The following is a 13547-nucleotide window of genomic DNA, read 5'->3' as shown; positions in this document are numbered from 1 at the left end:
GCAGGAGAGGCTCCCACCACCACCGCTACACTGGCAGCCATCAGCCTGGCTTGTGGCTGAGCAGAGCTCCTCCCATGTGAGAGTGCCCTGACCACCAGATGGCAGCTCCTGCATTGAGTGTCTGTCCCCTGGTGGTCAGTGTGTGTCATAATGACCAGTCATTCCCAGTCTTTCTGCTGTTAGGGTCAGTATGCATATTACCCTTTTACTATATAGGATAGAGGCCTGGTGCATGGGTGGGGGCTGGCTGGTTTGCCCTGAAGGGTGTCCCGGATCAGGGTGGGGGTCCGGCTTGGGTGCCTGGCTAGCCTGGATGAGGGGATGATGGCTGTTTGCAGCTGGTCACACACCCTTCAGGGTGGGGGGTTCCCACTGGGGTGCCTGGCCATTCTGGGTGAGGGGCTGAGGGCCGTTTTCAGACTGGTGGGTGACTGAAGCTCCCAACCTCTCCTTTTTTTCTTTTTTCTTCTGGGATTTATTTACCTTCTATGGCTGTCACTGGAACTGAGAGCCGGCTTTAGCTCTGAGTCTCGGCTGCTGAAAGCAGGTATCTGGGTTTGGTTTCTATAATTGAAACACTGTTGCAGCTCCAGCTCCAAGGCCGGCTGGCTGAAAGCAGGTTTCTGGGGTTTGTTTAGCTTCGATAATTGCAACATTGTTTCTTAAAGTGCAGCTCAGAGGCCGGGAGCGGCAGGCGGGGAACCTTGGCTTCCTCCATCACTGGAGCAAGTAAGCCTCCTGTTTGCTTCAGCTGCCTGGCTGCTGGCTGCCATCTTGTTTGGCAGTTAATTTGCATATCGCCCTGATTAGCCAATGGGAAGTGTGTTGGGGGTATGGTTAATTACCATGTTTTCTGGAAGCTTGTAGGATTTTAAAAAATTTTTATCCTTGAGGTTGTGATTTATCAAGATGTGAGGTTTCCTACCCCTGCTCCCCTCTTTTTTTTTTTTTTTTTTACACCATTCCCCTTTGATCTACAGACAAGTCTTTCTTCAGTTAAAGGGCACTTTCTTTAATTTAAAAATATTTTCTATTTACTAATTTTTGTAAGATAAATACTATATATCCTGGGTATGGTTTTATGTTTTTTTAAAATCATTTTTCTTATATTTCCAATGTCTTTTAAAAAGTGTTTTATATTTTGCCCTTCTCTTAGACCTCTCAGATCTTCAACAATGCCCAGTGTACTCTTTAGTCCTATATAGAATATTTACTTTCAGCAGTTATAATTATTATTAATTCTAAGGATTTTCCTGGTCTAATTTTTCACAGTAGCCTTTTGTTATTATGGTTAGTGGATCAATTCCCACCAAGAATCTCCAGAAATACTGAGAATAACTTACCCTTCTGCTTCCTATATTATTTACATTCTCCAGGATCAATGGTTCTGTTTGATCACCTTGGCCCTTCTTGTCTTTCATTCAGTTGGTTTTCCTAAAATATCTGGATTTCTTTTCATATTAATAGAGAGAGAAACTAGTTTCTTCAGCATTTTGTGGAGAATCTTTAAAACAGGCTTCACCCTTGAGTTAGAGGCCTGTTCATAGTGATCTCTGGTTCTCTCTAATCTCAGCCTGTTGCTAAGACCGTTACCTGAACAAGCTGAGTCTTACTTTCAGAGGATCTCTGGGGTTTCATTGGGATGAATATTTCACAATGGCTGCAGGCCTCTCATGTCTATTTTAGGTTGTTCCTTTGCTCTGCAATAATTCACTAACACAACTAATATATTTAAGAATTATACAAATATAACTTATTTATGTTACTTAGGCAAAGAAGTAACATTAGAAAAAGACTTGAATTTTTCAGAAACAAAACTTTATAGGTTTCATATTCCTAAAATGATTGAGAAATGTAGCTCACAGATAGGGAAATATAATATTAGGTAATTTTATACAGTCTCGTCTAAATTTTCATTTCTTTACCTCAATTTTCCTAAGTAAAGATTAGGTATTTTAATTTTATTTTGTAAGAGAAGAGAAGTTATACATCTAGTTGGAAATAAATATGCCATATAAGAACATATTTTCACTTTATTTCTATAATACTAAATATAGGTAGATAATTAAGTTAATTTAGGGGTAAGCTGGGGAGGGAAGAGAATATAATAAGTTGAAAATACTGTCTAAAAGAAAATCTACATAAGAATTAAAATAAAGTAAAACAGCACTCTGTATACTCCCTCAATTAGTTATTACACTGTCTTTCTACTAAAATACCAGTAACAGAAGCTGATTCTATAAAATATAAATTTACCAAGATATTCAATCCCCCTCTGATAATAGTGGTATCACTACAAAAATTTTGATGTCACTAAAGGAAACTGACAAAATCACCCAGTCTTAGCTATTCCATCATAAATATAGATATTACATGGAGGTCCTTTTAACCATGACTAGATAAAACATTTTTTTCTGCAAGCAGGATGATATAGCTAAGGCCGAACTCATTTAAATGTATGCATATATAATTAATATTTTTAATTCAAATCTCTTTATTTAAGGGTTCTGCCCAAATGTACCCTTTATAGAGTTTTAGTTTTAAATATTCAGCAATATCTCAACTATTATAATTATGTGACAGACTCACTTTAAGTTGCTAGGCACCAGTAGAAATTCAATTTTTAAGGAAAACCATCAAGCTAACATACTTAAATGAAAAACCCGTTAGTTTTGGTATTTGCAATAAACAGTTTTACATATTTTGGGCAAATACACTTGAAATTTCTTGACTACTATATTTATATTAATTTCAAAGAGAGATACTTGGCAGCCTACTGTTTTATGTAACATACAAAATGTAAAGACATACATTAATTTGCAGACATCCAAAGAACATCTTAGATGCAACCACAATCTTCTATTTATTTTTCTGATATATAAGCATGTAAAAAATATAGAACTATATAATTTTTATACTGATAAAGGGTGAATGTTTACAATATATGGTAATTTAGGTATTCATTAACTTCTTTCCCTTTTTCTCCACTTAGCAAAATTTGACATAGACATTTCTCTTTAAAAAACATTCCACCTAGAATTAAAAATTCTTAAGCTTTGGAACTAGGTTGATATAATTAATACACATAAAACACATGATACAATCTGATTTAAAAGTATTAGCTTTCAAAAAAAGTTAAATGTAGAGGTTTTGTTTAAGATTCAGGTTTGTTTAAGATATTTAGAAAAAAATGTACCATAAATCACAAAGCAGAGGAGAAAAAGTAGAGAATGCAAAACACTATAATGGAATTTCTTTTAATTGGTCATTAAATAAAAGAATATCTCATCGTCTATCCATGCTGTATGCTACCTCTCTGCACATCATAGACACTTAACTGCCTTTTCATTTCTTCTAGGTACTGATACCACAGGGATATGTGAAAAATAAAAGTGATAAGTACCAAACATGGTGCTTGTTGCTACTCAACAAGTTGAGAAATAGATTTAATCAAATAAGTTGTTTACAGCACTAGTTAAATTAAATAAGGTTCTTGGGTTATAAATGGATTATAATTTTTCATACTAGGCCTAATCTGTTATCTAACATAGACACTGGAATTGATTTTAAAATGCCATTTGGAAAGCAAGAAGATAAAATGTTTTTTACATGTTAAATGGAGTAATCTTGAATTTTAGGTATACACTAGTACACAAACTCCTTTCCCTATAAAATGCTCTATCAAGTTTAAATTTCTAATGATCAATTATGATATAGATCAGGGGTCCTCAAACTTTTTAAACAGGGGGCCAGTTCACTATCCCTCAGACCGTTGGAGGGCCGGACTATAGTTTAAAAAAAAACTAGTCGGCTGCTAAGCAACAGGCAGCGGTGACAAAAACACCCAGTGGGCTGGATAAATGTTTTCAGTGGGCCGCATGTGGCCCGCGGGCGGTAGTTTGAGGACCCCTGATATAGATTTTAATGCTCTAAAAACACCCTATGTAACTTCTTCCTGTAGTTTTTATACTTCTAAGTTTGGTTTGCTTTAAAACTTTTTAAGGTGATGATTCTTCTTCCTTATGGATAAATTGTTAACATCACATAATCCATTTAGTAAAAATGTATGGTATATTTTGGTTTAAATAATTGGTTTTTGGAGCTCTTGAATTATTAAATGTTATAGTTCCATATATGCATGCATCAACACTTGTATTTCACAATTCCTGAAATATAAAACTGAGGAAGTGAATTTAATAAATTATGACAATATATTTAAAATAGTTACAATTTACTGTTTTAACATTAAGAAAATAAGGCTTCAAAATATTGGTCATTTTGTGTATTTTTTGACACACAGATGCTCTCAGTAAGCACCAGTTTCCTAATCTATTTTATGTCAGTATCTAAAAGTAGCTTGTCTGTTCATTATGATGGAGCATTTGAGCATTTCCTAAGTTTAAGTATGCAAGTAAGGGAAGTTTATAGCAGCTGCTTAATAAATAAGGCCAGATTATTAGTAGTCAAAGTAAGATAAGAAAAAGGTTAATAATTCTGACAATGACTGGCATTTTCAACATTGTACACTGAGAGCTCTGTTTAAGTAATAAAATCTGCAAACTTTAACAGAATCTCTACTCTGGCAATTAATGAATGTCTGAAAGTATGGGCAGGGATACTACGTGACACAGAGTTACCCTCATCTCTACTACCATAATTATGCTTTATGAGCACAATCTCTGAATAACTGAATTCTCAGCAGAATAGCAAGAAGCAATTGTCTGTAGCAAATACTATTATTAAATGGAATTCCTGTATAGGAATGTAACTGAAATGAAACCATGGGAAAAGGGCAGAAGTTAAGGGGGGAAAAGACTAAAGAATTATGCAAACTTAAAAGTGTCACACATTTGTAAACAAATAAGCTGTATTAACCAGGACATGTATTCCTGCAATAATAGCATAAATGTCTGATATGCACAACATAAAACTGCTATGCAGTGTAGCTCATGAACTGAGGCCAGTCTGCATATTGTTTATTACAAATCCATGATGAAATAGGATCTTGTACCAGAAATGGGAATTAATTAGTCACTAGAACACTGAGTTCAGCTAACATTTAAATTTTTTTTTTTTTTTTTTTTTTTTTTTTTTAGCATTTTTACCTTTTTGATGAAGAAAGCAGTACATTTACATTCTGGCAAAAGTTCTTTATCATGAGAAACAGCAATAGTTTGTGGAATAGCTACTCTGAGTAGCACTGTCATAAAGCATAGCGCAATGCCTAATGGAATAAACCACACTTAAATGCTACATATATAACACCCTTTATTTACTCCAAATGTATTAACTTCTTTGAAATTCATAGTCTTGACCTTATTCTCTAACTTTGCAACACTTAAAGTGTATCTGTCACATGGATGACATGATATACCAGATGGGTAACAATGCTATCAGACTTTATACACAAACATCTCTGGGCAGTTAATTCTCTATTAAATATTAACATATTCTGAATTTAGATTGGATGGTGTTTGATAAAGTCAAGTCTAACAAGGACCTCATGTAAATTAAGCAATAAATTTGGGTATTTTCATCAGTCTTTTTTAGCAACTCCAAAATCTTTGTAAGATACTTACTGATGATTTTTGCATCATTCCTTGAAGGACTTTGATCAAGCAATAATTCAGGCACTTTCACCATGTAGAAAATAAATATTCTGAAAAATCAACAGATAGCTAATGAACACATGAAATAATCAAAATAAATGAAAATCAAAAAAGGTTCTAGAAGGTCGTGTTCCACTCTAATTAAATATGTAAGTTCAAATAAAACAGCTTTCTTCTTCCATGGGAAAAATCTGTTGCAGATTTTTAAAAGAAAGTTTTATAATAAGGCTGCTTTCCACAGCTACTGCTTTCTAAAGAGACCAGAATTAGAGTTTGTAGCCACAAAACATGTAAAAATTAACATACCATATAAAATTTCTATTTTTCAAATCGTATTTTCTTGTTTTCTTATGGAAGCCAATGTAATTTCAGCTATCATAATCCTCATTTTACACAACGATGTTCAAGTGACCTTCAGCTTGTCACTGCTAGATGGACTTATAAATTCTTTGAAAGTAGGAATGACAGGGATTAGTAGATAATTATGTTATTATCTACATTTTCTTAATAGGCTGTATCTCCAGTGCATAAACAATGCCCAACACATAATGGGTGCTCAAAAATAGTCGCTAAATAATTGAGCTGAAGGAAAAGGAGGAAGAGGAGTTTAGGATGATTATCAAGCATATGACATAAGTATAGCTGATTTACATTACCATTGAGAGAAAAAAACAAAACACAAGAGGAGTGTAAATAGAGAACCAAGTTCCATTCAGGTACTCTGATTTCTGTGGAAATCTTAAGTGGTAATAGCCAGAGGGGCAGCTAAATATATAGGTTTGAAAGCTCAAGAGAAATGTATGGAATAAAGAGATATTTAGAAGGCTTCACCATATAGATGGCAGTTAGAACTATAAGTGTGGGTGGGAGAATGTAAGTGTGGGTGGTAAGAGAAGAGGGTCCAGAAAGTAAAATCTTCAGAAAAATCAACACATGGGAGTATGTGAAGGGAATGAGGGGAAAAATGAAGATGAGATTCTAGAAGGAAACTGAAAAGAAACAGTCTGGAAAGCTAAATGAAAGCCAGAGAATTATGTCTCGAAACCAAGACAGAATTTTAGGAAGAATATGGTCAACACTGTCAAATTCTACAGAGAGACCGAGAAGACAGTTAAGGGATCTGGCAGTTAGATCATCTATACTAATAAAATGCTAATATGCTAATTAGACTGTTTAGTTGCAGTGGCTGCAAGAGCTGAGGAGGGCCAACAGTGGCAGAAGCATCGGGATAATGGGGGCGGCGCCTTCCCCTGATCAGCCCGGTTGCCTCTGGCAGAGGGAGGTCAGACTGTGGCTTAGGCCCGCTCCCCAGCCCTCAGCAGGACATCCCCTGAGGGCTCCCGGACTGTGCACGAATTTTCATGCACCGGGCTTCTAGTGTTAGTAATAATGACGTTAGTAAACATAGACTCAATAGAGTGTACTACAATGCACTTTAAGAAGATTCACTGTGAAGGGAAGGGCATAAGGGGTTAAATAAACAGGGATGCAGGGTAAGGGAAGATTCTGCTGAGTTGTATATTTATGTATACAAAAATATTATCACATGATTGCGTTCAGCTCCTTTCCTTCCACCCAAATTACCCCCTTCTCTGCCACTCACCACCCCTCACCTGACACATGCCTTATTAGCAGCCTGATATACATGCTTCTGGATTTTCTCCATGCTTATAAAATTTTGCACAAATATATGTACATATATGAACATATATATTGCTTTTTATAACATTGCTCATTTTACAAAATTAGATGTAATTATTCATCTTAATTTTTTAAGTCAATTTCTTATGAAAATCCTTCCAAGTAACTGGTATAGCATTAGAATATATTTTTTCATAGTTGTACAATAACCCATGGTGTGGCTATATACATCAATTTATATAACCAATGCCCTATCTGACTATATATTTATGCTTTTACTAGTCAAAACAGCGCTATAATAAACACTGGATATTCCCAGAAGTGACTGATAGTTCAAAGTGTGTAAGTATCTTTAAAAATGTTTTATAATAAACTTTGAACTCAACATAGTAGACAGAATGTTATGTTATACTGAACCCCGAGGTACCCATTACTCAGCTCCAATAGGCATCAATCTTTGGCCAATCCATACTCTCTATTCATCCTACTGCTTTATCATTTTGAAGCATATCCCCATTCAAGTTATTTTATCTAGAAATATTTCAGCATGTATCTTCAAAAGATAAGAGCTCTTGTATTTCACCAGCTGTTGTCAGACTGTTTTTCAAGACTGTAACAATTCACACATACCTCCATTTACCCTTTTCTCCTATTAGGTAACCAAGTTTATAAGTTGTTGGTTTATTCTTCCATTATTTTTTTTTTAATTTTCAATGACAGCTTACATTCAATATTATTTTACACTAGTAGCTCTGCACACGAATCTGTGCACCAGTAGGTCACTGCCGTCCTCCTGTAGCTCCCCCTGCACCTCCTTATAGCTTGTTGCCCTGCCCTCTCCTGTAGCTCTCTGCCTCCTGCTTGCTTGCTGCCCTGCCCCGTCCTGTAGCTCTCTGCCATCCACTTGTAGCCAGTAGGTCGCTGCTGCCCTCCTGTAGCTCTCCGCACGCTGCCCCACCCTCCTGTAGCTCCTCCTGCGCCCCCCCCGCCCCCCGCCCATAGCTTGCTTCCCTGCCCCCTCCTGTAGCTCTCCACAGCCCGCTAGTACCTTACTGGCCCACTCTCCTGCAGATCTGTGATATGGTCATGATGTGCTTGGTCGTTACACCTCAGGGCATAATGGCTAATTAGCATATTCCTCTCTTATTATATAGGATTAGTTTCAGGTGTACAGCACAGTGGTTAGACAATCATATACTTACAAAATGTTCCTGCCAGTACTTCCAGTATCCACCTGGCACCATATACAGTTATTATCATACTAGAGGCCCGGTGCATGAAATTCATGCAAAGGGCTTGGCCCTCGCAGCCCCAGCTTTGTCTGGAAGGTCATTTGGCTGTCTGGCCTAATTAGCATATTATGCTTTTATTATTATAGATTATTGACTATATTCCTCATGCAGTACTTTACATCCCCATGACTATTTTCTAACTATTTTCAATCTGTACTTCTTAATCCTTTCATTTTTTTCACCTCCTCCATCTAACCTCCTCCCTCCATTATTTCTTTTAAAATGTATAAGAATATATACATATTGATATACCTTTAAATCCTTAATGTCTACAGTGATTTTTCTTTTATCCTGACAGGTAAATAATACCGTAGTCAGGTAGAGGAGTTTTTTTCTCCAAGTTTGATTTTTTTATTTTTTTAAATATATTTCATTGATTTTCTACAGAGAGGAAGGGAGAGGGACAAAGAGCCAGAAACATCGATGAGAGAGAAACATTGACCAGCTGCCTCCTGCACACCTCCCACTGGGGATGTGCCTGCAACCAAGGCACACACCCCTGACCGGAAGGCCAACGCTCCATCCACTGAGCCAAACCGGTTTGGCAAGTTTGATTTTTTTAAAGCATTTAATTTTTTTTTTATTTCAATTCTTTATTGTTTAAAGTATTACATGTCTCCTTTTCCCCCTGACCTCTCCCCGCCTGCCCCCACCCCCGAGTGCATGTCCTCACTTATCCCCCGACCTCAACCCCCGTCTGTGTCCATTGGTTATGTTCATATGCATGCATACAAGTCCTTTGGTTGACCTCTTATCCCTCACTCCCCTCCCCACCTTCCCTCATAGGTTGGACAGTCTGTTCGATGCTTCTATGACTCTGATTCTATCTTTGTTCATCAGTTTATGTTGTTCATTATATCCCACAAATGAGTGAGATCATGTGATGTTTATCTTTCTCTGACTGGCTTATTTCACTAAGCATAATGATCTCTAGTTCCATCCATGCTGTTGCAAATGGTAAGAATTCCTTCTTTTTTTTACAGCAGCGTAGTATTCCATTGTGTAGATGTACCAGTTTTCTAATCCACTCATCTGCTGATGGGCACTTAGGCTGTTTCCAAATCTTAGCTATTGTAAATTGTGCTGTTATGAACATAGGGGTGCATATATCCTTTCTGATTGATGTTTCTGTTTTCTTGGGATCTTATCTGCCACTAAAACTTAGGCTTTCTTCAGCTTGGGAAAAATTTCTATTTGTGTAATTGTGGACTATATTCCACCTTTATTTGCCTTTTAAATTCCCACAAAAATTATTCACGTTAGATCTGTTAGGTCTCCTTGATTTATTTTCTAAGTATTTTTCATCTTCTTTAAGAAGTCGTTCTCTATAATATTGCTGTATTGTGAGGACTTATTTTACTTGATTTTCCAATAATAATTTAAGTCCCAACAATGATCATTTCTCACTCATCCACTGTGTTGTCTGGTTGTATAATCATGTTTTTTGGTTTTTTTTATTAGCTCCAAAAAGTCTTTTGAGCTATAACTGAATTTTCTTAAGTATTCATTTCTTTTGTTTGCTGAACGATCTGGTAGTTTTATTTAGCTGAGTTAACATTCTGTTTGTTCAAATGATTGTTTTCTTAGGTTTCTAGGTTCTTGGAGTGTTGTCTTTCGTCGATAACTCATTGAAACATGAGTAGTTTATTGGAGTAGTCTAACAGGCAGCCCTCCTGCTGGAGGTAGAAGGTAAAGTGGCCTTCACACCTGTGACTGCCAGTTAGCAGCTGAAGCACCAGGAGGAACCGTTCCTGTTGTTTGATTCTAGGTCTTCTCAAACTTTTCCAGTCTCAGTAATGAATGAACCTGGCTTACAGGTTCAGTTATTTCTTGGATTTGTGGAATCTGGAGAGTTCTAAAAAATCCCTAAGGGCCAGTAACCACTCTCCACCAATTTAACAAATATTTATTGAGCAATATCTTTGTACCAAACACTTAAGGAGTTTATTTACATTTACTGGAAGGTGAAAACATATACTAAAAGGGATGTTGCTCCATTTGTTAACATTACCACTAATAAATACTGCTTTAACCAATGTTATATTTTTGTCTTTTTATTCACCCTTCCAACCCTGGTCTCCTCATTTTATAATTAGTCCCACTTTTGGATATGTGATAGTTAAGTAGAAGTCCTAATCATTTCCTAAGTAAAATAAAGGAACTATCACCATTGCTGGACCCTTCTCAAAACTATTAAAAAACCTAGCAGACCCCAGATGGGTTGCTCAGTTGGTTGGAGCATTGTCCCATACACCAAAAAGGTTGTGGGTTCAAATCCCCAGTTGGGGCACACACGGAGGCAACAGATAGATCTTTCTCACATCGATGTTTCTCTCTCTTCTTCTCTCCCTAAAATCCATAAACATATCCTCAGGCAAGGATTAAAAAACCCCCAACGTATTAGGTTTCCCCTTAACATAAGAATTTCTTTGAATTAAAAAAAATATCCTGTCCAGCCAGTGTTGCTCAGTGGTTGAGTGTTGACCCATAAACCAAGAGGTCACTGTTTTGATTCCGGTCAGGGCATATGCCCAGGTTTCCGGCTCCATCCCCAGTAGGGGGCATATAGGAGACAGCAGATTGAGATTTCTCCCTCATGGATGTTTCTATCTCTCTATCCCTCTCCCTTCCTCCTTCTCTAAAATCAATAAAAACATATTTTCTAAAAAATATTCTGGATCTTGTATGTGCCATTTATCTTAACTAAATTTTGTACAAATTTCTCCGAGAAGTATAAATCACCTATTAAATACATTGTTTTTTTAGTGTTGCCTATTTTTCAGCTTTGATATGACTTTTAAACATTAACATTTTTTTCCCTACAGATTCTTCTTTTTTCATTCCCATACAATTTATCTCTTGAAAAATCAAAGCCATTTGAGTTTCCCATAGTCTAGATTTTGCTTGGTGCAGAGTTCAGCAGCATGTTCCTCTGACTTTGGTATTTTCTGAAAATGGCAGCTGGATCCTGAGGAGTGAAGAATAGTAGTGTAATGTGTTCTTTCAGCAGGGAGCATGCAATGCTTTTATTCCTCCTCTTTTTAAAAAATCTAATGTTAGCAACTGTTGATGCTCAATGCTCACACATATTAACTGATATGTGGTTTACAAAATGGTCAAACTTTTTTCTTTTTTACCTGCATTAACCTTATTTAAAAAACACTTCTCACCCAGCCGATGTGGCTCACTGGTTGAGGGTCAACCCATGAACCAGGAGGTCATGGTTTGATTCCTGGTCAGGGCACATGCCAGGGTTTCGGACTTGATCCCCAGTAGGGAGCATGTAGGAGACAGCCAATTGATGATTCTCTCATCATTGATGTTTCCATATCTCTCCTCCCTCTCCTTTCCTCTCTCTGAAATCAATAAAAACATATTAAAAAACAACCAAGACCAAAACCAAAAACTTCTCACCTATAATGAGGTTACCCAGTGACAGAGTTCATGTAAGAAAAGATAAATAATTTATTATTTTCTTTTATTTCTGCCTAATTTTTAAAATAAATTGGTTCTCTTATGATAGATTAATTAAAATAATTATGACCATGGACTATGGATTTAAACTTATTTAATGAATTTCAAATATTTGTTATTAATAGCCTTATTGAAGCTCAAACTATCCCATCTTTGGTCAATGGGAAACTGATCTAAGTTGTCTCCTAAGGCCTTTTGACAAAACCTTATAGTAATCTTTCATAGCTTCCTTGTAATCAGCAATGACAAGATGTTGACAGCTCATCTTATATATTTCCTATCCCAGACTTAAAATCACCTATTTTTTTCTAAAAAGCCTTGGCTTTCTTTTAGTAGAAAGCATGTCAAGATTATAATCTGGGCACTAGGAAAGATTATTGGAATTGTGGGGTCAATGCTTTTAGATCTTTTCAATGGCCAAAGCAAGGCAATTTTATGTATTTGTATATACTTGAAATTTTATTTGCAAATAATTTCAAACTCACAGAAATTAAAAAATAAAAACTACTAAAAATTTTATATTCTTTATCCAGATTTGCCCATTGTTAATGTTTTCATTCTCTTGCTTTATAATTTGCTTTCACTATATATGCAAATATGTGTATATATTTTTTTCCTGAACTAGATGAAGTCAAATTATATACATCATGGCTCTTTACCCCTATATACTTCAGTGAGTAACTCCTAAGAAATAAGTATTTCCTAAGACATAAGGATATTCTCTTGTCAACAAAGTACAGTTGTCCACTTCAAAATTTACAATGATACAACACTAATTTACTGTCCATATTCCTTGTTAAATGATTTAATAATGTTATTTATAATCATTTTCCCTCTCCAGTACAGGATCCAGTCTGGGAACAGGTATTGCCTTTAATTTACTATCTCTGTCTGGAACATTTCTATTGCCTTTTTAGTTTTTCATGACACTGCCATTTCTTTTTCTTTTTTTTTTTTTTAAATATATTTTATTGATTTTTTACAGAGAGGAAGGGAGAGAGATAGAGAGTCAGAAACATCGATGAGAGAGTAACATCGACCAGCTGCCTCCTGCACATCCCCCACTGGGGAAGTGCCCGCAACCCAGGTACATGCCCTTGACCGGAATCGAACCCGGGACCTTTCAGTCCGCCGGCCGACGCTCTATCCACTGAGCCAAACCGGTTTCGGCACACACTGCCATTTCTTAATCTTTCACCAGTCTTAAAAAGAAAAAACCCAGAACATTCCTCATAATTATGCATTCTCAGAAAGCCACAAAAGTGATAATGTGCTCTTTTCATGAAATCATATCTGGACATACATGATGTGCATTTGTCTTTCCTTTGATGTTTGTTTTTTGTTGTTCTTTTATTTGTTAATCTTCATCCGAGGATATTTTTTCCACTGATTTTTTTTAAGGGAGAGTGGAAGGGAGAAATATAGGGAGGGAAAAACAGGGAGAGGGAGGGAGGGAGGGAGAGAGAGAGAGAGAGAGAGAGAGACAGAGAGAGAGAGAGACAGAGAGAGAAACATTGATGTGAGAGAGACA

The 13547-nt window shown here is 36.4% G+C and overlaps 1 protein-coding gene across 9 annotated transcripts in view; it reads right to left on the bottom strand.

Annotated features, from left to right (window-relative positions):
* ANKRD12 (ankyrin repeat domain 12) overlaps positions 1 to 13547 on the bottom strand; it is a 111137-nt gene that overhangs the window by 34444 nt on the left and 63146 nt on the right. Inside the window, exon 2 of one of the 9 annotated variants that reach the window (XM_059706618.1) lies at positions 5580 to 5659. The exons of the other annotated variants lie outside the window; for them this stretch is intronic. Coding sequence (XP_059562601.1) covers positions 5580 to 5643 — 64 coding nt within the window. The 5' untranslated portion in view covers positions 5644 to 5659. The remainder of the gene's footprint in view (positions 1 to 5579; positions 5660 to 13547) is intronic. 9 annotated transcript variants of the gene reach the window in all.

Source organism: Myotis daubentonii, chromosome 8 (genome assembly GCF_963259705.1).
Source record: "Myotis daubentonii chromosome 8, mMyoDau2.1, whole genome shotgun sequence".
Taxonomy (NCBI): Eukaryota; Metazoa; Chordata; class Mammalia; order Chiroptera; family Vespertilionidae; genus Myotis; species Myotis daubentonii.
The sequence above is the reverse complement of the archived record's forward strand: the minus strand, read 5'-3'. Positions and strand labels throughout refer to the sequence as shown.